We start from the raw sequence: 26,876 nt of genomic DNA, 5'->3' as shown, positions 1-26,876 counted from the left end.
CACGAGATGCTGAGGCACGTGGTTTGTCCCCATCTTACGGATGAGTTACTGAGGCCGGGGGCTCAGTCCCCGGGCAAGCTCATGGGCTAGGAAGCTGTGTGGCTGACTCTACCCGACGTCTGTCTGAAATGGGGCTGCAACTCTGAACTCAGAATTAGACTTTGCTCTCCAAACCAGCTCCCCACCACCTCCTGCCAGAAGCCCTCCTGGTTTCCCCAGGCTATCCTTCCACCTTTTCTCCTCTTGCTGTCTGTGCCTTTATGGCCATTCCTGCGCCCTGTGGCCTGCATGGTGGGTGCGGGTCCCCCTCGTCTCTGATACAGGGTGTGGCCTGAGCTGGGTGTGGGCGTGGGTGGGGTGGCACGGCCTGGCACTGCCCCCTGATAGGATGGCAGTCTGCACTGGGTGGGGCGGCGGTCTGAGAAGAGAAAAGCCACACGTCAGCTTGTTTTGACAGTCGGGGCTCTTTAGCAGGAGAGCCATTTTTAATGAGCGAAACCCTAGTGTTTCAAGGACTCCCTGCCAATTAGCGGGCGGCACCAGGTGACTCCTCCAATAATTAACGGTCTGTCAGGTCCTCCAGGCTGCGGTTCTCCGTGTGCCTTTAAAGTTTGCCCGGCTGCCATCTCCCTGGCAAGCTGGTGCCTGAGGGGCCTGTGGCCCGGTTCTCGTCTCTGGGGGCAGGCTCCCATGGCCCCTCTGCCCCTGCCAGCCTCTCCTCACTCACTGCTCCTGCCCTTAGCCCCTGGTCACACCTGGTGAGATGAGGCTGAACCTGATGCTGTCATGGTGTGGGGACCTCCCACCACCCCCCTCCCGCTGCCCTCCCACAGCCCCACCTCAGCTAATTCTGAGGCCGTTTTTAGAATAGGAAACTGAGGCTGGGGCCTGGGAAGTGGCCCTCCACGGGCCCCTCAGGTCACGTCAGCGCCATAAATTGAAGCACTGTTGTCTGCCACGTGCAGGCCTTGGGTACTCAACTTGTCCCCGCGTTAGCACTGGGATTCCCGCATCCCGGGAAATGCCTTCGTCCCCAGCAAAGTGGCAGGCCCTGCAGGACAGGTGCCGGTGCTGGGCACCCCCAGGCCTCTGAGGCCGAGTTGGTTCTCAGGGACTGCGGGCTGGTGTCGCCCTACAGGAGGTGAACCTGGGGCCCTGCCCCTGCCCCTTCGCTCGGCTGCATCAGGCGGGCCAAGGAGGACAGAGGTGTCTGTTCAGGGGGTCCGTCCGGGAAGCTGCTGGTGGACACGGACCTTGGGGGCCACACTGCAGGGAGCGACGTCAGTGAGTCGCACCCGGCTCTCCTCCCTGCACGCGCCAAGTCAACGAGGAGAAGTTCAGAGGTGTCTCAGGCTGGATCACTTTCACCTGAAACGCCAACAGAACGTGGAAAATTAAACGCCGTGTCCTAGATTCTCTGAATGGTGCTCGACGTCCTGAGTAACCGACTTGGAGCTGAGCACTGACCCGAAGCTTTCTTATGTGAACATTTGTTTCTGGGGGCCGGTCTCCTTCCCAGGCAGGGGAAGAAAGAGCTCAGTAGGGTGGGTCGGAGGACCTGGTGATAGCGCTGACCCTGCGTGCCCTGGGGCAGGGCTGGGGGAATCCTGCTGAGGGGCACTTTCCAATTGTAACGGAAGCCCAGGGGCCAGCTCTAGGATTTAGCGCCTGGAGCTCTGCTCTGGCGGCCGTGGGGACCGTGGGGACTGCCTGTGTCTGAGGCTCTGGACTTGGCAGGTGGGCTCCTGGGGCGAGCCGCCCAGAGGGGAGGAAGGTGACCCCCGCTGTCATGTACAGGACCTCTTTGGGTAGAAGGAGCTGCATGTGTTATCTCATTGAGTCTTAACAATTGCTGCTACCCCTGTTCTACAGTTGGGGAAACTGAGGCTCAGTGAGGGAGAGTGCCCTGCTCAGAGTCACACAGCAAGCGCTCAGTAGAGCCAGGATTTGATCCCGGATCGGTCACCTGCAGAGGCCTTGCTCTTTGCTCTCCCCTGAAATGAAGGCGACGGAGGTGGTGGGCCTTTGCTTTGGCTTCTCGCCAGCGGTCTGGGGTGGATGGAGGCCTGGGAGCTGCCACGTGGCCCTGCACGGTGGAGTGCTGGATTAGGTTTAATAATGCAGAGGAGGCCGCTGCCAGATGCCGGGCTGGGCGGGGTCAGCAAGTCTGAGCCCGGTTTGAAGTGCGTGAAGAGCCAGGTGGAGAGTCCTCAGCTCAGAGGGCAGCCTCATGCTGCTCGCTCCCATCCGGGGCTGTCTGGCGAAACACTAAATCAGAGCTGACAAGCGGGTCGGGTTTCGCACGGAACCCTGTGTTCCAGGTCCCACAGCCCTCACCAATGCGCAGTAGGACGTGAAGCTAACTGGTCTTCCCCCCCAGATTCCAGAGACCTGGCCCCTGCCTCCCAAGGTGCGAGGGCGCCTGTGTTTGGGGGTCCTCTCTTTGGCTGCTTCAGTCTTTGTCTTACAAACCAAATCTGGCAGCTCACTGCTCAGGGCCTTCCAAGAAAGCAAACCCAAGCCGCTCCCCATCCAGCTGAGCTCCTGGGCTCCCAGCTGGCACGGACCCGTTTGCCCTTTTCAGCTCCAGGACCCCCGGAGCATCCGGCTGCCGCCTTTCCAGACCATGCTCCCTTCCCCATGCAGCCATAGGCACGATTGCACATGTGGTTACTTCACAGGAGCGTAGGTTTTGGCAGATTCTCGAAGTCCTGAGAGCAAGGACCACGCCCGATTTATTGGTCTGGGAGCTGGGTTCACATGGTGCCTTCTCCCTGAAGCAGGGACGGATGGCAGCCCCACAGTCCAGCTTGGAGCAGCTGCCCAGTACATACCCGTGGAATGAAAAAAGGAGAAGGAAGCAACGATTTGGAAGCAGGAATTGTGTCCCCTCAGGTCTTTGTCCAGGGGTTGGGTTCAGGCACCCCCTTAGGGGGCCATCTGTTCGGGTCTTCTTCCTCTAGCTGGTGACCCCTCTGGCCCCAGCACTGAGACTGGGGTTGTCCTGCCCCAATACGGCCACACTGGCCGTAGCAGCTGGACGCTGAAATTGACCTTGATGGGGGAGGCGTGCTGTGTGTGCCAGGGGCTCCTTGAGGCGCAGTGGTGTGGCCTCTCCCCGCGCCCCGGGAGGACGGTGCTGGGAAGCGTGGTGGGGTGGGGTGGACACCTCCTGGCCCACAGGCTCTGATGGGGATTTCTCAGCACGGGCAGCTTTCCCGATCCCAGCACGGGCATCCCCTTAATTCCCTCGGTGGCCCAAGTGGGAAAGCTGGCTTCCCAGAAGATAGGCACGAGGAAGTGCATCCTCAGGAAGGGTTGGACGGGCTGAGAGGAACTCAGTCACCTGGGGGACCTGGATGACCTCGTGCCCGTGCTTAACCCACGATCATTTCTGTGCACACAGCTTTACTGTGCTTGCCTCTTCTCTCCTCTTCTTTTAAAGAGCAGATGAACCCCACCGGTTAACGTGTGGATGTTTTCTTGAGCTCAGGGAAGGGGGAATTGGGAGGTGGATGCAGCACCGTGGGGTCTGGAGGATAAACCGACACCTGAAACAGGAGGGGTGGAGCCGGGCCTTGTTGCAGAGTGACCACAGCGTCACACATGCTCCAACCCCTCTGGGCTTTGAGTTACAGCTGGAATGTGGCCCCAGGAACTGCTCACACTCCCTGTGTGCGGGTGTGTCTCTCAGTGTTAAGTCAGGGTCAGGGTTGTAAAGTCATAACTCAGGGGTGCTTGAATACCTCTGTGTGATTTCTCATATGCTCTTCTTGAAGATGCTTCCTCATATCTAATTCAGAGCTGCCATTTGTTGTTGTTTCAGGGGGAAGGAACAGCTTGAGAATATCTACCATCCATCCATCTGTCCACCCATCCATTCCCCAGCTAATCCAGCCACCCGTCCCCCTGTCCTCTTGACCACCCACCTATCCATCCTTCCGCCCCCAACCCACCCATTCACTCGTCTCGTCTGTCCGTCAACCCACAAATCCAGCCACTCTGTCACCTACCTGTCCTCCCAGACATCCGTCCATCCATCCATCCGTCCATCCGTCCATCCATCCATCCGTCCATCCGTCCATCCATCCATCTGTCCATCTGTCCGTCCGCCCATCCATCCATCCATCCATCTATCTATCCATCCATCCATCCATCCGTCCATCCGTCCATCCATCCATCCATCTGTCCATCCATCCATCTGTCCACCCATCCGTCCATCCATCCATCCGTCCATCCATCCATCCGTCCATCCATCCATCCATCCATCCATCTATCCATCCATCCGTCCCTCCGTCCATCCATCCATCTGTCCATCCATCCATCCATCTATCCACCCATCTGTCCATCCATCCATCCATCTATCCACCCATCCACCCATCTGTCCATCCATCCATCCATCGGTCCGTTCATCCATCTGTCCGTCCATCCATCCGTCCATCCATCCGTCCATCCATCCATTCATGCCTTTTTCATGCCAGGCCCTGTGCTAGGCGTAAGTGGACCCATTCTGAGAGGGTAGTTAAGTCTTCCCACATGAGGTGGGGCTTGAATTGAGTCTTGAAGGTTACTAGGACCTAGGTGAATAGGGTGGAGCCAGGGACTGAAGGCAGAGGGAAGAGCAGATGTACAATGGAGCTCATGAAATAAAATTCCCATTCTGGTGACATGTCTTCATAGTTGAAAACATACTACCCTGCCCGCTGGCCTCACAAGCCTCTGTACCCCTGCACCCCGACCCTGTGGGTTCCCCTGCTCCGGGAGGGCCTGAGCACGCCATGGGGGTGTGGTGGCAAGAAGGACCTCAGGGACGTTCCCATTGACAACCTTCTACAGAGGAGGACAGCTGCCCAGGTCCCCCAGAGAGTCCCTGGCGGAGCCCACCAGATAAACCCTCCCAAGGGACTTTAGAACGAACGCTAGCACTCGAGGGGGTCACCTGGTGAGCTTATGGAAACCCAGATTCCTGGGCCCCACGCTCAGCCATCCTGACCCAGTGGGTCTGGGGGAGGCCTGAGAATCGGCATGTCTGCTGAGGCCCCAGGGAGTCCTGATGCCATCTGTTGGCCCCTTGGGAGCACAGTTGGAGGAGGAGGACCCAGGACCTTGGGTGGCGCTGGCAGAGGAACTTGGGCTCGCCTCCAAATCCTCTGCCCCGTGTCGATGAGGCCGGGCCAGGCCCAGGTGTGAGCAGACGGATGCTTCCTGCCAGAGAGAGTGGGGGTGTAAACAGTGGGCAGGGCTGTGCACACGGGCACTGTATTCTCAGCTGAGTGATGGTCTGTGCTCTGGTTCAAACGCACGCGTTATGTTCATTGTAGAAAGGTGGGAAACAGAAGAAAATAGTTTATCCTGAGTCCCTCGGAAGTCACAGTGTCAGCTTTCTGGGGTGTTTGTGTACGTGTATGCGTGTGTGGACTTACATCTTTTAATTCTTTAAACAGCTGAGAACATCCTGCCTCCAAGCTGGGGCCGGGAGCATCTCCCACGTCAGCACATGCTCTTCGGAAACATGCCGCTCAGGGCGCAGAGTCCTGGTGGGACGGGGGGCTGGTGTGCGTCCAGCCCCCGCCCTGGCTTTGCTCTCACCCTGCACTGCGGCGATTTCCTCACGGAATGTGGGTGCAGGGTGGGTTTCTGGAAATGGAGTCCCCAGGTGGCCATCCTGTGTGGGCTCAGACTCCCCAGGGGTAGTGGCGACGGCGGTGTCCCGGCCCTCACCGCCCCCGGGTTAGCGTTTGGACAGAGTCACGGTCCTGCAGCACGTTGGCAAACTCTATGCTCTTCTCCCCTCTCTACATTCTGTACCCGAAAGCTTTAATATTTGGCCATCGTGTCATTTTATACACAGCATCCTTTTCTAGGATATTAGTTGGTTTTTAAATTTTTGATTCATAGACGAGAAATGTTTTTTGTAATAAGTAAGAATATTGATTATATACTTTCCCAATTATGGAATTAACACCATTCATCACTCAAAATTTGGAAAAAGCAGAAATGGCTGACGAGGTGGTTGGAGAGGCAGGTGGCCAGAACTGACCCAGGGTGGTTGGCATGGGGGCGGGACGGTGGAAAGCCTGTCCCGGCAATGGGGTCTCATGCTGAGTGGGAGGAAATGCTCTGCCTCTGGGATCCCACGGCCACATCTCAGTTCACCCCAAGCCTCCCCGGCACCTTCTGTGGTCTCTTGAGTGTGGGCTGGAACCTTCGGCAGTCAGGGTCAGTTAAGGAACGAGAGCTCGGTTCCTCAGCCCTCAGCCCTCATCCCATCAACCACGAGGGATGATGGGCAGTAGGGGCCTGCCTTGCTTATGGCCAGGGCATCATGATGGCCGGCAGCTCTCCCTGTGACTTGAAGACACACAGCTATGCTCCTCCCTTCTTGCCACATGATGCCCAGTGGAGGATGCTGTTGTCATGGTGATGGGAGGAAGGAGGGGGAGAGCTACAGGGAGGAGAAAGCCCACCCTCGGAGAGGTCAAGCTGCCCCCTTGGACACAGGCTACTGCCATGAAGCCACAGGGATGGGGACCACTGGGCCAGTGCGTCTACCTTGGGGACCTCAGACCCAGGGTCATGGCAGGTCTGTGACAGAGTGGGCAGGACCCAGGTCTCCAGGAGCTGGCTCAGTGGGCCCCTGGGGCCACCACCCCAGGAAGCACAGGCCCCGAGCCTTGGAGTCTTGGTAGTAGCAACTCCTCCCGCATCCCCCTGCTGAGCAGATGTCAGCTTGACCCCCAGCAAGGAAGCCCCCAGCCGGGGTCTCCTGTGGGATCCTTAGGAATGGGTTCCTAGGAGAACACGCAGCCCTGGGCCAACGGAGATGCGCCCTTTCATTAAAGGTGGCATTTCATCTCCTCTCGAGGCGGGTTGACTTGGGCCCACAGCTTTAGAAGGAGCTGGTAGGCCCCTTCTCGCGGCATCTCCTCTGCACTCCCGCCCATCCTCCCTCCTGGAGGCCAGCCTCCCTGCCTGTTGTGGGCCGTTCACCTGACTCAGGACATGCGCCTTGTCTGCAGTTCCCCGTGGGAACAGCGGGGGTGGGCGCTGGCACATGGGCACGCAGGGACTGCAGGGGCCCTGGAGAAGGCGTCGGAAGCTGACTCTGTTCGTGTTGCTGCCTGGGCTCCTGTGCTGGTGGTGGGCGTGGTGCACACAGTGGCCCCGACCCCCGTCTCTCCCCGGGTTCCTTCTTTAACCAGAAGGCGCCGGCTCTCTGCAGACCTGCCTCTTCCTCCAGTTTGTGCATTGGGATCTCCTTATGTACAGGCGGCATTGAGAGGTGACAGGCCCGCGGGGCTCCCCCGTCCTCCTGGCGAGTGCATGCTGTGCGGGCACAGTGTGGCCCCACCTGCCTTCTCTCCTTTGGCCCTAGCTGTGCCTTGGACTCCGTGCGCCCCTGTCTCATGGATGCGCAAACACAGGCTCAGAGGGAGGGCAAGGCAGGATCTGGCCCTGGCCCTTGTCCCTGGGGGGGCCTCTATGCCTCACCTGTGCCGGCCACCCCAACACCCGGGCAGTGTGTGCTGGGCCTGCCCGCTGGCAGGAGTCAGGCACCGTTGGGGGGTGCGGCCCGAGCCCCTCGCATTCTGTCAATGAGTCCCCTTCCTCCCCGAGTCCCCGTTCCACTGGATTCTGAGCCACCCAGGCAGACGTCCGTGTGCCAAGGGCCACAGCGGCCGTCTACCCCTCCCACCAGCCGGGGGGCTTTCTGACGCCCCGCCTCTTCTCTCACTCCTCCCAGATGCGTCTTGGGATGGCAGAGTTGGTGGGGACCCTGCGCATCCCCCAAATAGGGAACTGTGAGGTTTTCATGGAAAAAGAATAATAAAGGGTCTCAAATCCAGGTACGTTTGGGACTGCTGGCCCAGTCTGTCTCCTCGAGTTTCGAGGACCATGCGAGCGCCAAGGCGCTGACAAGGCCTGCTATAGCGAAACCCTTCACCCGATTCCCAGTACCCCACGCCGGGTCACAGCCCCCACCCCAGGAACCCTGCACCCGCCCGCTCTGCAGAGTGCTCAGCACATCTGTAACCCAGCCTTTGGATTCACTGTCGCCCTGGACAAGAGCAGTTTCACTGGGGGAGTGGACACGGGGTCAAGGGCCAGTGAGGAGTCGACGTGGGGGAGATGGTGATGAAGGTGTGCAGACCGCTCCCAAGGCTCGTGGCAGAGGCTGGGGCACTTGAGGAACGCAACAAGAGACAGCTTACAGGTGGGGGTGACCCAGGAGGGAGGGAAAATTGGTGCTGCCATCGGGTGGACGTTTCAAGAGACCCACTGCCCTCCTGGGGCTCTTCCCCATGCGGCTCCTGCTCCCAGAGTGTCCCTTTCCAGGTCCTTGTGGGAAGGCAGCTGGTGTCAGGAGGGCTGATCGCTCTTCAGGACCTGCTCTGACCCTGAGCCAGGCCCCAGTGGGCTGGTGGGCGGGCGTGGTGGGCGAGCGCCATCCTTCTCACAGGCACTGCTCTGCCATTGTCCTCTGTCTCGAAGGCCCCTACCCTGGGGGGAGGAGGATGGATGCCCCAGAAGCTCTGCCCTTCCCTGCCAGAATCCCCTCCTGCATCCTCTCCTCCAGGCGGATGGAGCTGGCAGCCTTCCTGCCCTGTGCTTCACCACAAGGGTGCCAGGGGAGCCCCACACCCCTGTTTCTGGAATTTCCCTGGAGTGTCACATGGGATGAAAGCTTCCTGCTCCCTCTGACCCAGTTCCCTCCTTTGTCAACAGGGCCACTGGGCCTAGAGAGACAGACTGACTTACCCGGTGCCCCAGGGCAGAGCTGGGCAGGGTCTTCTTGCTCTTGGCACCTGCACCTGGTTGGATCTGTAACACCCATCCGTGTAATGCAGGCCCGGCTTCCTTCCATGAGAAGCAGACAGAAGCCCATTTGCATCTCCTGGCAGAGCCAAGCAGGGCTCGAGTTCTGGCGGGCCTGTGATGGATTCCAGGCTGGGGGCCTGGTCGGGGCTGGTGGTGCCACAGAGACCTGCTCATTTCCCTCTTATCTCCTCTCCCACAGGCCTTTTCCCTCGGAGGAGACCGCGGAGAATGACGATGACGTCTACCGCAGTCTGGAGGAGCTGGCTGAGTAAGGAACCAGGCCCAAGAAGGATGGGGAGAGGGGGCGGTTAGAATCTTCACATGGCTGCGGGGGGTTGGGAGAAAATGTGGCGGCCCCACCCCAGGTGGAACTGGCCTCGCTGTCCTGCCCAGGGCATCTCCACGTGACTGAGGATGGTGTGGGTTCCCCCATGCCCGAGTGGAAATGTGGGCTTCTGCAAGATGTCAGGCAGCTGGGCCTCAGCTCACACCTCCTATGTATTCCGGAAGGCTCCCCAGCATGTCTGCCCGTGGCTGTCCTCTGCAAGGTCGGATGTTGAGGGCTGCTCTTTTTTGCGAAGCTGCAGGGAAAGCCAGGGTCGGGGTGAGCCTGGGCCTGAGGGGTTTCCTAGCCGGGCCCTTGGATGCTGTGTTGGTGATGGGAGAGCTGGTGTTTGCAGAAGCAGGGCCCTGGGGCCCAGGGTTGCCTTGTGGCCTGAAGGGTGGGCATGGGGCTGGACTGAGACCAGGCCACCTGAAGACACGAGGCATTTCCCGTTGTCTTGGTGACCCCGTCTTTGGGTTGCTTTGTGTCTGTTTCGTTCCCCTCTGAGGATTTCCTTGTTCCATCCACACGCAGCCCAGGCCTGGCCATCCCTCCCCGGCTGTTTCACCTTGTGGTCCTGGAGCCCCCCAGTACCGCTAGACTCCCTAGGCAGTGGCTCTTCCTGAAGACCTCGTCTAGTTCTGCAGGGTCCGCTCTGGCCAGGGCTGGGATCCTGCAGCCTGCTGCTGAGAAGAGGCCGGGCAGCTTCCCTCCTGCAGGATGGGGGAGGCCGGGCTGGCCCCATCCTGCAGGAGGGGAGACAAGGCCCGAGAAGTGACGGGCTTTCCCAGGCCCTGGGGTGGTCACTGGTGGCCCTCACCTGGCTGGCCAGCTGCCCTCAGGCCAGGTGAAGAACACTCTGCCCGGGCTTCCTGTGGATGGGGAGCCTCCTTCCTGTTTGACAGGGGACATTTCTTTGTGCCCAGATACATGGCTGTTCCTCTGGGCTGACTCTTCTGGTCTCTCTCCCTTCAGCTTACGGTACAGACTGAGCATAAGCATCACAGTAAGAATAAGAGCCAGCGTGCGCTGCGTGCCTGCTGTGTCGAGGCCCACCCTCACAGCTGCGGCAGCCTCCAGGCTCGGGGGCAAATATCTTTTGCAGGATCCCTGTCTATTTAAACAATTTGAGTACTCCAAACATCAGCATGGTGGTGGCCCCATCTCAGGGGATCTGTGAATGAAATAACCTACTCTGGTGGAGTAGCTGCCGCCAGCCCATCTTCCTGAAACCGGGCTGCCCGCCCCCGGCCCCAGGACGGCCTCACTGTGAAGCTGGGGCTGCCTGGGACACCATGTGAGTTAGAGAACTGGAGAGCACGCTGAAGGGAGACATGGGGCTCTTCTCACCTGCTGAGTCCGGGCCCGGGGGTCTCCCACTCTGGGAAGCACCTCATCCTCCATCTGCCCGGCCAGCATCGCCACCGAACCCCACCCCGCAGACCACCCCCAGCCGTTTGACCTTTGGGCTGTCGGTGGCTGCACCACGATTAACTGGTTAAATGTCTGTCTTTGTTGACCGGAAGGTGCCGAGGTCAGACCCTGCGTCTTCTTCCCGCACCCGCTCAGCCCCTTGCAGCGTGTCCCTTGTGCCCACTCTGGAAGCAAAAATCCCCGGTGACGATGACGGTGATGGCAGGCGGTGCTTCAGAGCCTTTATGGGGCTGGCACTGCTGGGACTCCTCCTCATCTCCCCCCAGTCTCTTTGTGAGGTCTGTTCTGTGGGTGCCCCCATTTTACAGACAAGGAAACGGGCCTAGAGAGGGGAAGCCACTGGCCTGTGTCACTCAGCTAGCAAGTGGCAGAACCGCAATTTGACCCCAGTCTGTGCCCTAACGTCCCCACCATGCAAAGTCGGTGCCCCCAGAGGCCTGGGAGCCCGCTGGCCAGCGTGGAGGGCGAGGTCCTGAGCTGCCGTTTCTCCTAAGTCACCAGCCTGAGTTTGGGGGTCTGTGCCCCCCTGAAACATCCCTCAGGGGTCAGCGCAGACTGAGGCCTCCAGGAGGACAAGGGGCCATGCCGGCCTTGTGCAGCCCAGACCGAGCACGAAATAGTGTCTCAGTACCAGCCGGGGACCCGCCCCTCGGCTGCCCCCCAACCCGGGATCCCTGCCTGTGTCCCGTGGCTTGCGGTGCGCGTGGAGTTTTGCAGACTCCTCTCCATGAGTCTGACAGCGACCCCGGGGTGCCCATTTCCCTGTTCCCTGCCCGTTCTGGTTGTGATTGACCTCTTGAACCAAAACCTGGGACGTAATTCCTCTCGCACGGAGAAGCCGGGGCGGGGCGGGGGACCACAGTTCAATGATATTATCTCACGACAGAGAGAGCGGATCCTCCTGGATGCAGTGAGCTCCTCAGGGCTGCAGTCGCCGCCGACGTAAATCACGAATTATAGGGGAGGGGAATGAATTCGAGTCTTTAACTTGAGCTTTGGTCCCAGTGGCTCCAGTTTAATAAATTTTTCATGGTATTTTTTCCTTCTCCTCTCACTGAAAAGCAAGATCTCCTAGCATCAACCTGGGGTTGATATTTATCCGTCGTGGCAATTTCCAGGGCACAAACAGAAATGCCATTTCTTACCTGGCTTCTGCTGTGGGGGGAGTGTGGCTGTGACTCGTCGAGGCTGGAGCTGGGCAGTGGCCTAGATCTGATGCCAGGCAGTGGCGGGGAGCAAGGGAGTGACATTTTGGGCAGAACTGGCTAATTCTTTCCTTTGGGTTCTTGGCCGGGTGTCAGAAGCGATGATCACCTTGTGTTTCTAAAGGCCCCTCCCTCGCCCAGACGTCAGACGCTCCATGGCTGTTGCTCCCTCTCATACGAGAGCCTGGTCTGCTCCTTGGGGCACCAGTGAGGGACAGAGTGTCATGTGAGCGCAGCCGGGCACACGCTCAATCAGTCAGTCAGTCAGTCAACCATGTATTCATTGCCCAGTGGTTACTAAGCACTTTTTGTGTCAGCTCGAGGCCAGGAACTGGAACTATAAAGGGGAGTAAGACCCGCCCCGCCCCCCGCTGCCCTGCCTCCCAGGACCCCGAGCTCGATGGGGGGAGGCAGAAGCTGAGGGCCTTTTCAGGGCAGTGTGGTGGGGGTTGCAGGAAGGGCAGGCGCTGGCTGCCTCGGGCATCGCTGGAGGAGAGGCGTGGGTCTCCCACGTGAGAGAATACCCCTTAGAGAGGCCACTCTTCCCGGGGTGTCTGGAGCTTTCACAGCCCCCAGTGTCACCCCAGCAGGTTACTGAGGGCCCGTAGCCTCAGCCCACGCGACGCTGCTCCCCCTTCCACCCGACCTGTGGCAGGTGTACCGGGCCGTGCCGGAGAAACTGTCTGTCCTGCCACGCCTTGTTCCCAAAGCAGACAGACCTGGGGAGCCTCCGCTCTGCCGTGTCCTGCTTGTGTGGCTGTTGGCATGTTACCCACACCTCTATGCTCGGATCCCCTGTGTGTAACACGCGGTGTCGGCATCTGCAAGGTCGACAGTGACATTGCGGGTATGCCGTGAGTGCTCGGGCAGGGATGGGCTCCCATCTGCCCCTTTTACCAGGAACGTGACTTTCCAGTTTCCAGACGGCCATGGTAACGCTGTCCGGGAGATATCAAATACTAGCCACGTGGGTGATTGCAAATTTTCTAGTAGCCACATCAGAAAAAGAAACAGGTGGACTTAATTTTAAGAGTTTATTTTTATTTAACCCAATATAGCCAGCATATTATCCAGTTCAACACGTAATCAACAGAACAGATCACTAATGAAGCAGTTTACATTCTCTTTTGTGGAACATAAGCACAGCCTAGTCCAACTGGCCGCCTTAGTGAGCACACGGCCACGTGTGGCTGGTGGCCCTGGTGTGGGCGGCGCAGGTCTCAGACCCAGGACGTCATCCGGGAGCTCTTGCGGAGCCCCCCACGTTGAATGGAGGATAGTGGACTGGGATTATGTTCTCCAGTGCGCCAGGCTCATTTTACCATCACCGAACATCTATAATCAGACAATAGAGCAGCTGCTTGAAAAAATTTGCACGAAATGTTGCCACTTAAAAACGCTTTATCAAGCAAACCGAGCCCAAATTGAGAAGCCTGTTTTTAGATTGCCCTAACCCTTGGTGCCTTGCATTTGCATAACGGCTTACCCCTCCCTGTGATGCCTCTCCTGTTCCAGGGTGCTCCTGGGAGCCTGGAGGGGTGCTATTGCTCACTTCTCATACCTGCCAACTCCTGGGCGGGGCTGGGGTTAGGGGCCTGCCCTGGCGGAGCCGCCGTCCAGGGCTGGGAGGCAGATTTGCACACAGAAGAACGGCCCACAGGAGACGCTCACCGTGGGAGCCCAAGTAAGCACCTGCCGAGGAGCCGGCTGGCATCCCAGCAAAAGCAGCAGCCTTGCAAAGGCCTGGTGCCTGGGGTGGGGTGCAGGTGGGGACGGAGAGCGAGGCAGGACCAGCCTGCCCAGGACCCAGGGCTCCCAGCTCAGAGACGTGGCCTGGCATGACCCCTGTGGATGTGTGACATTTCGTGGTGTTTGCAAGAAATCAGAATTATTGAGGCTCCCTGGGACTCACAGGGACGACCTCTCCCACCCCCAGGAAGGCATGGCCCACGTCGAAATGCCTGCTGCGACTCCCACTGGGTGTGCTCCAGCGACGGGGAGCACCCAGGTGTGTGTGGGGGGGCCTTGAAAGTAGCGCTGGGGCTCACGCAGGCGGTGTCTGCCTGGTGAGGCCGCGGCTCTGAGGGTGGTGTTCTGTCTTACTCTGGGCGCATTAATACTTCTCCGGGCCTCGGTTTCCCCAACCCTGGAAGGAAAGCGTCAGCCCAGGCGGTCCTTGGATCCCTCCGAGCTTGAAGGATCCATGTTTCATGATCGAGGAGCCTGCTGCTTACCGCTGGTTTCCCGTTCCTCGGAGTTAAAATGATTTTCAGGCGTAAACAAATGCGATCGCGACGCGGCAGGCAATACAATTTATCCGTAAACGTATAGCAGCATGCTTTATGGCATCATAAAATGACTTAGCAGCTTTAAATGTGTCATGTTAGCATCGTTGGGATAATTTTTTAAGGTGCATAAATGCAGAGGGAGTTTCCGCAGTGGATGCCGCCTTCGAGGAGGTGTGACATCTTCTGGGAGCTGGTCTTGCTTCTTCCTGGGGAGGGAGGTGGGGGCACCAAGGTGGCGGTGGGGGCTGCTTGCTGGGAGGGCGGAGGCCACGCCTCTCCCGCCTGGCCCTGCAGCCGTGCCCGCTCTGCGCGGCGCCCCTTACTGGCCAGATGAGGAACGTCACTCTGCCTGACCGCGACCCTCCTCGGCCCACCCGTGTCCGCGCCCTCCTGCCTCTCCCAGCTGCAGTTTGTCTAAAAGCTATCCCGAGTTCCCTTATGTCCAAGCCGCCCCGTGTGAAAGTGCAGGGTCACACAGCAAGACCTGCATCTGTGGGGACGACCATGTGTGAGGCCGGGTTTGGGGACATCTCATGTTCACCCGAAGGATATAGCCTTTCCAAGGGGACAAGTCTGAAAACGCTCTACAGAAACAAGCCCCTTTAGGAACGAACAATCCAGCCTGTTAGGCAGCCTCTCCCCTCCCCGCGCCTCGGTGGAGAACACAGACCCCACCGCAGTCTGAGGAGGTTGAAAGGAAAGCCTCCCCAGAGCGGAGGTGCTGGCAGACGCCCTCCTCAGCCAGCCTGCATGGCCACCAGCCTCAGGCCGATGGTGGGAGCAGGTGGTGGGTAGAAAGGAGGCTGGCTGGACGGGGCCGAGGCTGCTGCACGGGGCCGAGGCTGGCTCCCGGGGATGGTGCTGTGCAGGTGCCCTCACTCTGCAGTCTCGCTGCTGGAGGGCTCCTCCCAGAACTGGGCTCCCTGGCTCTGGGCTGGTGAGCTGGTGACAGCCGGGCACACAATGGCCTCTGCTCTGCCTTGTCCTTCCTCCACAACGCCACCTTCTCTGCCGGCTGAGCTGCCTCCCCTCTGGCCGTTCAGGGCTTTGTTTGTACAACAAACACTTAGGGAGCTGACTGTGTTCCCCGCACATGCCGTCCCGGGCCTGTCGAGGGTCTCTCCATCCTCATGTGAATGCTGGGAGGCCCGGCCCAGCCATGGGGACTGACCTAATGGCAGGAATGAAGCCAACGCCCATGGAGCACACCTGAGGTCTGATCCCACGCCGAGCCCCGTGGTTGGGTCCGTGGTTGGGTCCTGGAGCCTTCCCTTAGGGCGGGGAGGAGACGGGCTCTGAGAAGTGAAGGTACCTGCCCAAGGGCACACAGCAACTAAGGGCAGAGCAGAGATTTGAACCAGGTCTGTGTGACTCAGAAGGCCACCTGTCTGTCCCCTTCTTCCCTCCCCCCCTCCCCTGGGCTGTCTGATAGAGCCCCACTGAGACCTGGGAGCCTGCAGTCCTCTTACAGCTTTTCTGCCTCTCCCATGAGCTATCCAGGTGGTGTCCACTGGGATCAGACCTTGACAGGCCAAGAGACCGAGAGGGCTTCCTGGAGGAGGTGTTGCTAGAAATGCACTTTGTGGGTGCACAGGATTTTCCAAAATGTGATTTAGGAAACCTGCCCGCATCCCCACCAGGCCGGTCACTGTCTTATTTGAGGCTGGGGTCCTGGGAGAGTCTGGGTCTCAGCTGTCTTTTTTTTTTTTCTTTCGAAGATTAGCCCTGAGCTAACTGCTGCCAATCCTCCTCTTTTGCTGAGGAAGACTGGCCGTGAGCTAACATCCATGCCCATCTTCCTCTACTTTATACGTGGGACGCCTCCCACAGCATGGCTTGCCAAGTGGTGCCATGTCCACACCTGGGATCCGAACGGGGAAACCCCGGGCTGCCGAAGCGGAATGTGCGCACTTAACTGCTGCGCCACCGGGCCAGCCCCTCAGCTGTGTCTTTTATTTGGGAACTGAGGGCTGGCGGTCTTGATCCCAAAGTCACCCGTGTAGGCAGCCCAGTGGCTGGGCAGACAGCACGGGACCCCTGGCCTCGCTCTCCTGCCTCTGGTCTAGACAAGCTGCCCGATGCCCCTGCCCTTCAGAGCTGGCTGCAGGACAGGCTGGGCAGAGGGCAGCCCATCCACAGCCTGCCCGCTGGACGGCCTCGGACTGCCTCCCTCTTCTCTGGACATGGAGGCAGCAGCCACAGCCGGCGGGACTGACAGCCGCCTGCTCTGCTCCCTGCGTCTTCAAGGGCCCTGCCTGCCCTCCTGGGACGTCATGGCCCCCTGGTACCTGGACCTGAGCCATCCTGAAAGGCCCTGGCTGCCATCGGGGCCTGGGGCTTCAGTCACCTTGAAACCTTGCTCCCTGACCCCCCAGCACTTTGGGGAAGAAGTTTCTCCATTCTCTCTGCTAGCGTGAGCACACGGAACCCTTCCAGGTGAGTACAGAGCAGACGCCCCATTGCCGCTCCATCTGGGAGAAACGGCTCGGACTTATATGAATTTTTATTTTTAATACCTGGTTAAACCCGGGTCCTTTCAGGTCCGAGGCAGTCACAGCAATTCTGTCGTCTGATTTAACACAGTCCCTGTAGGGTGGAAAGCCCAGCGTGGAAGGGGAAGTGTTTGAGACGTGCACATCCATCTTGCTGTTTTCCAGAAAGGAGCAGGGACCAGCTGGGCTGTGGCCAGAAGGAGAGATTTATGTTCTGTCCAGTGAGAGCCTCTCCAAATCACTCTCCTGATACTGTCTTCTGGGACCCCAGGAGTATAAAGAACTAGGCCTTTTTAACATTATTTATCTTGTGTTCAACACAAACCTGACGCACAGTGGCACTTAAGAAATATTGGTTAAAAAATGGGTAAGCATAACATGCCGGATTTTGTTATAAAAAATCCTGTCATGTACGTAAAATCTACTGTATTGATTGCCAAACTCCTATTCATCCTACAGAACCAAGCCCAGAGGTCACCTCCTCCAAGAAGCCGTCTCCAGCCCTACCAGGTTGAATGAAGTGCCCCTTCCCCAGATTAAAAAGTATACCAGGATCGTCTTTGTCAGTGTGTTATCATTGTCTCCCTGAGTTTGTCCCCACCCCCCAGAAGTGAGCTCTCCTTAAGAGTCATCCCTAGGGGAACAGAGCACAGCAAGGGCAGGTGACTTGACAGGTCCCTGCACATTGTGGCACAGAGGCAGTGCCCGGAGTGAGATCCTGAATGTTTGCATTCCTTTACTGAGGAGCCAAGTGGTGGTCCCAGGGGCAGTTCTGTGGGTCCCTTGAGTGCCAGGCACTGTGCCCGAGTGTTGTCACATCATCTCAGCCTTTGTGACAACACTGCAAGGTAGGTGGTCCTGCCCCCATTTTGCAGTTGAGGAAATTAAGGGTTAGAGAGGATAGGTGACTCACATAGCACACTTTACATGACAAAGGCGGGATCAAAACCCTGAGCCACCCTGGCCCAGGAGATTCCCCTGGCCTCCCCTCTCCCTGGTGACCCGTCCCGATGCTGGGAGGCCCTTCTGCTGGTTCGAAAGAAGCCCTGGAAAGAGGGTTATGGTGGGGAGCACACAAGCCAGGGCAGCCAGACTCACTCTGGGAGTCCGGTAGCTGTGGTCTTGTCTAGCTGTGCTCCTATGTGACTTTGCAGCCTTGGGGGACTATCTTGCCCTCTCTGCGCCCTAGTTTCCCCGTCTGTAGGAAGAGCAGCCCCTCCCTCACCGGTTGGGACGAGAGTCTGCTGAGGGCGAGTGAGGCCCACTTCCCTAACACACGTGGAAGCAGCCCCTTGACTGTCTGTCCCCACATGCAGACCACCCAGCCCCCAGCAGGCTTCTTCAGGCCCTTGGAGGCCCCCTCTCTCTGCTGCCCCCACCGAATGGTGTGGACCGAGGTTGGAAAATGTCTGATTTCATTTCCTAGTCGCAGGTTAAGGACAATTTTGTACCCTGCTGCCCAGCATCAGACAGCCTTGGGCCAGAAGGCACATCCCGCCTGTCAGCAGTGATATTTTCTGCCCACCGTAAACATACAGGCTCGCCTGAGGCGGAAAGCGGAGAGTTTGTTCAATTTTCTTTGATTTTCCTTAGGCGGTGGGGGCACGGGGGCCCCTCTGAGCAGCTGACTTGCTGTAACAAAATCGGGGCAGGCAGGCGAGGCTCCTGGGACGGGGGGCCGTGCACGGGGGCTCAGCGGGAGGAGGGGCATGCGGGTCCTGCAGGCTCTGGAGGGCGGCGGGCCGGGCTCGGGCCCCTCCTGGAGGGTCTCGGGCCGTGTGAGGACTAGAATAATTGTGGGGATTTAGCATCTGTCAGCACAGCTGCCTGCCGGAAAACGGCAGGAGCGAAAGGAAGAGACAGGGAGAGGGGGCGGAGGGGCGGTGGTGGGGGCTGGGGGGCTGCGGTGTCCATGCGGAGAGCTGGGCCGAGGTCTCGCTGTGGCGTCGGCCTGGCCCCGAGGCTCGCCTGCGTCTGGGCATCCTCATTCCTGCCTCGGTCCAGGATGCCTCCGTGCGCATCCTCCTCGGGCTCTCTCCTGGGCAACTGGACAGCGAAGGGCGAGTCGGTGCTGACGCCGGGCTCCTCACCGTCTAGTCTCCCGCGTTGCCAAACGTCCGCTGTCTTTAATACTGACGGCGTTCTCGCCTCCCGCCCTCTGGGGTGGTGGGCCACAGGCAGCACTTATTGAACACCTACTCTGTGCTGGGCCTGTGCTGGTCATTTACATTGTGGCTGATTCTTCCAACGACCTTACAAAGGGGTTGGTCTTGTTCTCACTTTGCAGATGGGGAAACTGAGGCTTAGGTTGTTTTGCCCAGAGTTAAAAGCCAGAAACTAGCAGGACTGAGAATCCAGGACTTACCTGAGCGCTTTGCCTCTGGGGGGGGCGGTCACTAGCGAGAGAGTTGGGTTTCTACCTAAAAGAGACCTGAGTGCCCTGCATGATCTGGAAGGAGATGGGGAGCCACCAGCTCTGTGGTCCAGCGTTGCCCAAGCGCTGTTCCCGTGCACAGCTCCAGTGTGACAGGGACAAGGAGTTTTCCCATGGAGTGTAGTCTCTGATAACTGGGAGCCTCCACAAGGTGTGTCTTTGCTGGCCCGAGAGACTGATTTGAAAAGAATCAGCGTGCGAAGGGAACAGTCTGACACCATGGAATTGCACTGTATGTGGCTCAGAAGATGCTTTTGGATTTTGCAGGGCCTTGGGGTCCTTTTCAAGGACTGTGGGAGGTTGGGCTTGGGTTGGCTCAAGTGCACCAGGCTGGATGGGGGGCACAGTAGCCTGGCCTCTCCCGTAGGGGACCGTGTGCAGGGACCTTCTGGGGCCGCCTCCGGTTCTGGGGGCCGGGTCATAGGTGGACACTCGGCGGTGAGCTCATGTTGCAGGTAAAAACTGAGGCCAGGATCCTCGCACAGTCGGATCCACCTCCTGGTTCCTGCACTGCCCTCCAGGACACTTCAGATACTCAGGGACAAACCCCAAACCCACACTTGTCATTGCCTTTTCCTCCCGGCCAGGAGCCATGGCTGCCAGATGCCCTGGGCCCCACTGGCCACGATGTAACAGATGCCTGGTACTGTCATTTGTCCCTCACCCTGTTCGGGACACTTCCTTTTGGAGATGACGCCTTTGCTAATCGAGGAAATAGCGGAATGTCCATGCCAGTGCTGGCCAAGGGAGCAGAGCTATTGGGGACCAGAGCTTGTGCCCCCACACCATGACACAACCGCCTTCTAGAAGCATCTGTGTCTCAGACACAAGTAACTGCTGCCCCGTCGGTCTCCCCACCTGGGCCGTGAGGTCCATGGCACAGTCTTGGTGCCTTTTGTCGTCTGTGTACCCCCCGCCCCGGACCCAACGAGTTACCTGCACAGAATTGGTCCTGGGATGTGTTGATTTAACCAATCAAATCTGATGGTCTTTTTATCTTAGTTGCTGAATTTAACAAGCATGTTTGATTTTACTTTCATAATTTTGTTTTCATTTAAAAAAAAAAACCCACTTCTTTGCTATTTCTTTTATTTCCCTTCTCCCATAATGTGCAACATGCGTAAAGGGAAATGTTAGTGCTACCGTTTTATAATCTCACGTGATAAGTATGAACCTGTATTTCTCAGTGCTCGTTGACCTGAATTACATAATGGTTGGGAGAGTATTTTCCTAAGTGGAGCGTGCCACAGATGTAGGAAGTAGGACTGTGGGTGTCCTGATGGCCCCGTGATGGGGACCCACAGAGGAGGGGACACCAGCTCGGGACAGGCAGGAACGTGATGATTCATGTCCCCAGTCCTCACCAGGCTTTGGATGACAGACATTGTGCAGAATAGAGAGAAGGGCTGGTGTCTGCATTTTTGAGATTTTTCTGTCCCAAGTGAAGATGCCAGGACCCAGCTCTCCATCTCGTGTTTCTGGCTGCCTATTTTTAATCTCAGGGCGCTGAGTGAATTAGAAGAGATGAATGGGAAGTGGTGCATGAAAAATGATCCCGTAGGAATGAATGTTCCTTGGCTTTATTGATTTTAAGAAAGAAAAGCAAGCTGAGAACACGGTAGTGGACATGTGTTGGGGTATCCACACTGGATGTGTTCCCGGTGTCTCAGTCTTATGGTCTTGTCCTTTCTGTGAGCACAGGGAGGGGGACCGGACTGTGTCATCTCAGGAGGAACCCACCGGTTCTCCAGGAGGGGCTCTCTGTGGACGGGATTTGAGAGTTTGCAGCCTTTCGTCTGAGGGCATTCCCCAATGCATGCAGAAAGCTGCATCCTCACTGGCTTGAGGTGTCAGAGGAAAGAAATTGGGGCTGGCAGAAAAGCCAGAAAATAGGAGAGAAATGCTGGAAGGGAGGGACCCACAGAGAGCAGGAGTCCCCACATCTGCACTTGTAATCCTCCTAAATCCTTGGCTGACCCTGAAACCTCACACATACAGGAAAGACCCTAAGGTTTCCAGCGAGAAAACCTCCGCAGCAGCTGGAGACTGAATTCAGCAGGCATTTCAGCTGCAGCCTTCTGCACGGAAGACAGAGTTGGAAGTTGGAGTCCAACCAAGTCCACTGTCAGAACGAATATTACTCTTCAGGAGAAATGGCAGCATCGAGAGTCTCTATAATGTATCATTCATCAAGTCCAGCGTCCAATAAAAAATCATCAGACTTGTGGAGAAACAGGAACAAGTGAGTGATGCTCCAGAAAAAGCAGTCAATGGAAACCAACCTGGAGATGACTCAGCTGTTACAATTAGCAGCTTTTAGCAATATGGTCAGGGACTGAGGAAAATAGGTGCCAAATGAATGAACAGATGGGGAGCCTCGGGAGAGAAATAGGAGCTGTAGGAAAGGGCCAAATGGAAATTCTAAAACTGAAAAGCATAACTGAAGTGTACGCTCACTGCATCAGCTTAATGGAAGATTGCAGACGGTGGAGGAAGGAGTCATTGAACCTGAAGGTATTCAATGGAAGTGATGCGCTCCAAGTAACAGAAGAAAGGAAGACTGACAAATGTGAATAGGGCCCAAGCTACGTGTGACCATGTCAAGTGGTCTAACATGAGTGTAACTGGAACCCCAGAAGGAGAAGAAAGAGAGAATGAGGCAGGAGAAATCGCTGAAAAAAATAGTGGCCCCAAACTTCGTAAATTCCAAAACCTCTGTGATGAAACTACAAAATGATGCTGACAACCGAAACCAACGAAAGTGCATGCTACGTTCATGGATTGGAAGACGATATTGTTAAGATGTCTTTTCTCCCCAAATGAAACTGTAGATTCAATCCAGCTCCTGTTATGGCTCTAGCAGGCTTTTTCTTTTAATTGACAAGATGATTGCAAAGTTTGTATGGAAATACAAGGGGCCTTAGAATAGCTCGAACAATCTTATAAAAGAACAAAGCTAAAGGATTTAAACGACCTGATTTCAAGACTTTCTATAGAAGTAAAATCATCGAGACAGGGTGGTGTTGGCATAAGGATAGAGGAATAGGCTGATGGAATAGATCAGAGAATTCTGAAATAGACCCACATTTACGTGGTCACTTGGCTTTTGTCAGAGGGATCTAAGCAATCCAATGGGAAGAATAAAATTTTCAACAAATTGTCCTGAAACACCCGGATATCCCAGTGCGAAACAATGAACCTCAATCTCTGCCTCACACCACACACAAAAATTAATTTGAGAAAGATCAGAGCTCTAAATATAAACATTAAAACTATGTAGCTCCTAGGAGAAAATCCTTTGCAACCTGGAAGAAAGCAAAGATTTCTTGCACAAGATGCAAGGATTTCTTAGGACACAAGACAGAGGACACCAGAGAAGAAAAACTTGGTAAATTAGGCTTCATTAAAATTAAAAATGGATGCTTATCAAAAGACACTATTAAAAAAGAAGTAGCCATAGCCAGAGACTGGGAACAAATTCACAAAACATATCTGACAAAGGACTTGTCTCCAGAATATATATAGAGCTCCCAGAATTCAATAAGAAAAAGATAGGCAACTAATTTTTAGAAATGGACAAAAGTCTCGAGCAGGTTTTCACAAAGGAAGATAGATCAGTGTCTGTAAGGACACGGAAAAATCCTCAACATCATTAGTCATCAGGGAAATGCAAAATAAAACCACACTCCCACTACAGTGGCTGAAATGAAAGAGACCAGCAGCAACCAGCGAGGAAGAGAACCAGAACCACTGGAGCTCGCGCACACTGCTGGTGGGGGTGTGAATGCTGCGACCACTCTGGAAGAACGCTTGGCCGTTGCTGACAAAATTAAACACACACCTCTCCTTGGACCCAGCTGTTTCACTCCTCCTGGAATTTCATTTCCAAAGGAAATGAGAGCATATGTCCACCAAAACAGAACGAAACAAAAAGGCAAATTCTCGTAGCAGCTTTTACTTACAATAACCAAAACTTGGAAGCAACCCAAATGCTCATCCAAAGGAGAATGGATGATGAGCGGTGGGATGTTCATAGGATGGATCAGTCCCCGGCCGTGAAGAGGACTGAGCTGCTGTGCAGGCGGCAGTGTGGAGGGGTCTGCAGACTTGATGTTGGGGAAGAAGCCAGACACAAAAGTGATCGTAACACAACACCATTGACGTGACGTTCTGGAACAGAGAAGACTAACGTGTGGTGGAGAATAGTCAGAGGGGCGGTGACTGGAAGAAGGGGATGGGGCTTGATCAGGAAGGAGAGGAACTTTTAGGGGAGATGAGAATGTTCTGGAATGTGATGGGTGTTGGCCACATAGGGGTATCCATTTGTCAAATGGTACAGCTACGGGTGCATCTCGATCTACGTAAAGCTGAGCAAAAACACGGTGATGAGCCTGCTAGGACCTGTGCCCTGTGCTGGAAACGCAGCAGGTGCCCTCCAGGTTTGGTGCGGGCCCAGGCAGGGGTGAGTGAGCTCTGACGTAAAGGTGGCGCCAGGGAACTGGGAGGCGCGGAAGCCACTCTACCCTCAGGCACCTTTTCTAGCACCCAACAATCTGCTCGGGTTGCCGAACATCTCCAAGTCCCCCATCCAGGAAGTTCGTGACCCCTCCTGCCGTCCCTGTCCTCTCCCTCCTTGCTGGGGCTCACGGTGAGGCTGGGGCCTGCCTCACCCCGAGATCGACAGCTCGCCTCTTGATTTGCTCTGAACACCCCCAGTGCCCACTTCAGAGCTCGGCTCGTCGCTGAGTACTCGCCGAATAAAAAGCACGGTGACAGTTCACACCTGCCCGGAGGCAGCAGTGCGGGACTACGGTCTCTGGTCTCCGGAAGATGCAGGAGACCTCGGCCAGTCCCCTGGTGTCGCGCACCCTGCTTTCCCGTCCTATAGCGGCTCGTTTGGGAAAGTAAAGACATTGCATCTCGGGCACTGACTCGTTATCCAGCGCTGGGGGCTGCACGGAGGTCCCTGCTGGGAAGGATCTGAGCTGGGTGGACAGGATGTCCTCCCCAAACGTGAGATGAGACATGGGGGCTCCTGGGCTGGCAGTTTGCCGTCCCTGCGCCAGATGACCTCGAGGCCCCTTTCCGGGCCCCCTTCCAGTCATTTTTATTCATTTTGTCGGCTCCTAGAATATTTAACCATCAGGGTTGCCCACCCTCCACCTCCTCCCACCGGCCCATCAGAGCAAAGCCAATGCCTGTCTCCAGACTCGTGAACGGCCTCGTCTGCCTTGGAATGGTCCCCTTTAGCAGCCCAAGAGCTTGTCCATGTCCCCACTCTTCCGCACTGTCAGAATTCTCGACAGTGGCTTGTCACCAGCCTCGCTCTGCAGCACGACAGAGGTCGGGGTGGCTGGCACCCGCTGGAAAGAGCCCCTGAGGGTACTTGCCTGGACCCCAGAAGCCTGGCAGGTGGGGCCACCGGAGCTGGTTCCTTTGAGGACAGCATCTGGAGATCCGGGGTGGTGATTGGTGTCAACATGAGTGACCGTTCCCAAGGCCCACCTAGGGGGACGGGCCTCCGAGATGGTGTGTAGGACACCCCATGAGTCACAGGCGCCTGTGCCTGCCTTCCCGCAGGTTCCGAGGGGAGCCTCGGTCACTGTCCGGCTCTGCTTTGGGCCCAGAATGGGTTCTCCGGACAGTGGGTTCCGCGGTCCAGACAGCGGAGGGTGGGCGGCGGGAGAGAGGACAAGGCTGGGCCGGGCAGTGGCCTACGCAGTGTGGAGTCTCAGCGTGTGTCCTCTGTGAAATGGCCTCGGCGCTCTCTGCCTCCGCGGGCCTGTGAGGTCAAACGGCACACGTGCTTTTCGAGTGCCTGGCATGTGCATTGGCACAAAGGGCTCCCCAGTGGTGGGCAGCTCGTCTCATCGTTGCTCAGCAGTCCGTTAGCTGGCCTAGCACAGTGCCATCCGTCCCTCAGCAGCTCTTGTCCTCAGGCCAACTCTGGGCTCCCTCACACCTGGGGCGGTGCAAAACCGAAAGCGAAGAACCCACAGCAGCAGCTTCTTCTCCGTCCCTTCTCTCCAGCTGTTGCCCCCCTACCCAGAAACCCCCCAGAGGGCAATCTGATGCATTTGCCTGCAGTCGCCTTGCAGCTCTGTCCCCCAGGGCAGGTGCCTGGGCTTTGGGGGTCCTCTGTCTGCAGAGGCCTTGCTCGAATACAAACACGCCGCCCCTCTCTCAAGCAGGTTTTGAATGCTGTCTCTCTCCCCGCCCGAGCCCTCCCCAACCTATAAAATACAGCTGGTGTTTTAAGGCCAGGTTTGGGACGGGGCCACAAACCCATTCTTGAGAGCTGCTGGGTGTCGCTTCTGCTCTTGCCTCGTCCCTCCCCAGTGCCCTGAGCTCTGGCCGCCCTGTGCTGCAGGGAAGGGAAGCGCTCCACCACATTTCAATGCCTTCCGGAAGGGAACTTTGCCAGGCCCTGCTTTGAGCCCAGACTATGAGATGTCCTTGCTCAGAGAGAGACGACGGCAGGCGGGGCTGGCACGGGGCTCCAGGGCGAGCTGGCTTCCAGCTTACGGTGCATCTACCCTGAGGATGGACCCCATGGCAGATTGAAGAGCTGGCCAGCCCCAGGACTATGGTGGCTCCTGGCCCTGAACCCCAGGCTAGAGTGACCTCCCCCCAGGGGGCTTGTCCCGGGCCATGGGAATGGTGGGCGGTTGGATTGGCTTGTGTGCTGATTCGGTGAAAACTTTGCCGAGCACCTGCTGGTATCAGGTGTGGTGAAGAGAAGGGATTGATAAATTGGGTTCCATGTGAGAAGGAGACAGGTCGTCCACAGGCCCTTGTGAAACCCTTGGAGGTGCAGCAGGAGGTACGAGAGCGCCAGGGAGAGTCCCATATCGCAGGCTGGATGCGGGATCCCCAAAGGCCTCTTGGAGGAGGTGTCCCACAACCTAAGTCTTGCAGGGCAGAGGGGATAACATGGGAGTAGAATGAACACATGATCATGAACTGAAACAAAGTTTACTGAACTATAAATCGGGCGGTAACTTCCTTGGTGCTCGCTAGGGCAGGCGCATCGGGAACTTCCCGTCCGTCTCCGCTCTGCTTCCCTCCTGCCTGGTGGGGAAGATGTCCCATGTGAGCTCCACGCGTTGGCCTTCACACCTCGGCTGTGAGGCCTGGGGAGGCCCTGGGCTCCGGGTCACAAGCGCGGGCCGGGGAGAGGGCACTTGGTCTGGAGGCCGGGGCTCAGGTGCCAGGGCTGGTGCTCGCGTTGACTAGCCGTGAGAAGATTCCCAATAGGCGGGGTCTCACCCCTGGGCCTGCAGCGTGTCCCCAGCACTTACTAAAGGGCTTTACCGTGGGAGGTCCTTCCAGAAGTACGTCAGGCAAAGCACGAGACGATTGATGCGCTCGCCGGAACCCTGGGAGGCACGTCCTCACCCCATTTCTTAGATCGAGAGACTGGGGCCGAGAGCAGAGCTCGCCGTGGCCCTGAGCGCCTCTCCTCTGCGCCAGGCCCCCTCACGCTGTGTCCCCTCGTAGATTTGGCTGGCCCCTCTTGTCTCTCTAACCCACCTTCCTCCTGTGCAGCGAGCATGACCTGGGGGAGGACATCTACGACTGCGTCCCATGCGAGGATGAAGGGGATGACATCTACGAGGACATCATCAAGGTGGAGGTGCAGCAGCCCATGGTAAGCTGCCCGCCCACCTGTGCCTGCGCCACTCCCCCTGCCCGGATGGGGCCTTAGCCTGCGTGCAGCAGCCTGGCCCTTTCCTTGAGGACTCTGAGCCAACCGCAGCGTCTGAGCCACCGAGGGGGAGCTGCTCCTGGGCGGGGGGCTCCAGAGGCTGTACCTCGCCCTTCCCGGCCCCTGGGGGCTCCTCCTCTTCCTGGAACCCGGTCTACTGCGGGCCCCTC

At 57.4% G+C, this 26,876-nt stretch overlaps 1 protein-coding gene across 4 annotated transcripts in view; it reads left to right on the top strand.

Annotated features, from left to right (window-relative positions):
• Positions 1-26,876, top strand: part of VAV2 (vav guanine nucleotide exchange factor 2) — a 189,075-nt gene that overhangs the window by 117,517 nt on the left and 44,682 nt on the right. For all 4 annotated transcript variants that reach the window (XM_046670830.1, XM_046670815.1, XM_046670822.1 and 1 more), the window contains exons 4-5: positions 9,020-9,088; positions 26,547-26,649. In XM_046670830.1, coding sequence (XP_046526786.1) covers positions 9,020-9,088; positions 26,547-26,649 — 172 coding nt within the window. The remainder of the gene's footprint in view (positions 1-9,019; positions 9,089-26,546; positions 26,650-26,876) is intronic.

This window comes from Equus quagga, chromosome 1, assembly GCF_021613505.1.
Source record: "Equus quagga isolate Etosha38 chromosome 1, UCLA_HA_Equagga_1.0, whole genome shotgun sequence".
NCBI classification, from domain to species: Eukaryota; Metazoa; Chordata; class Mammalia; order Perissodactyla; family Equidae; genus Equus; species Equus quagga.
This window is presented reverse-complemented; position numbering and strand designations above follow the sequence as displayed.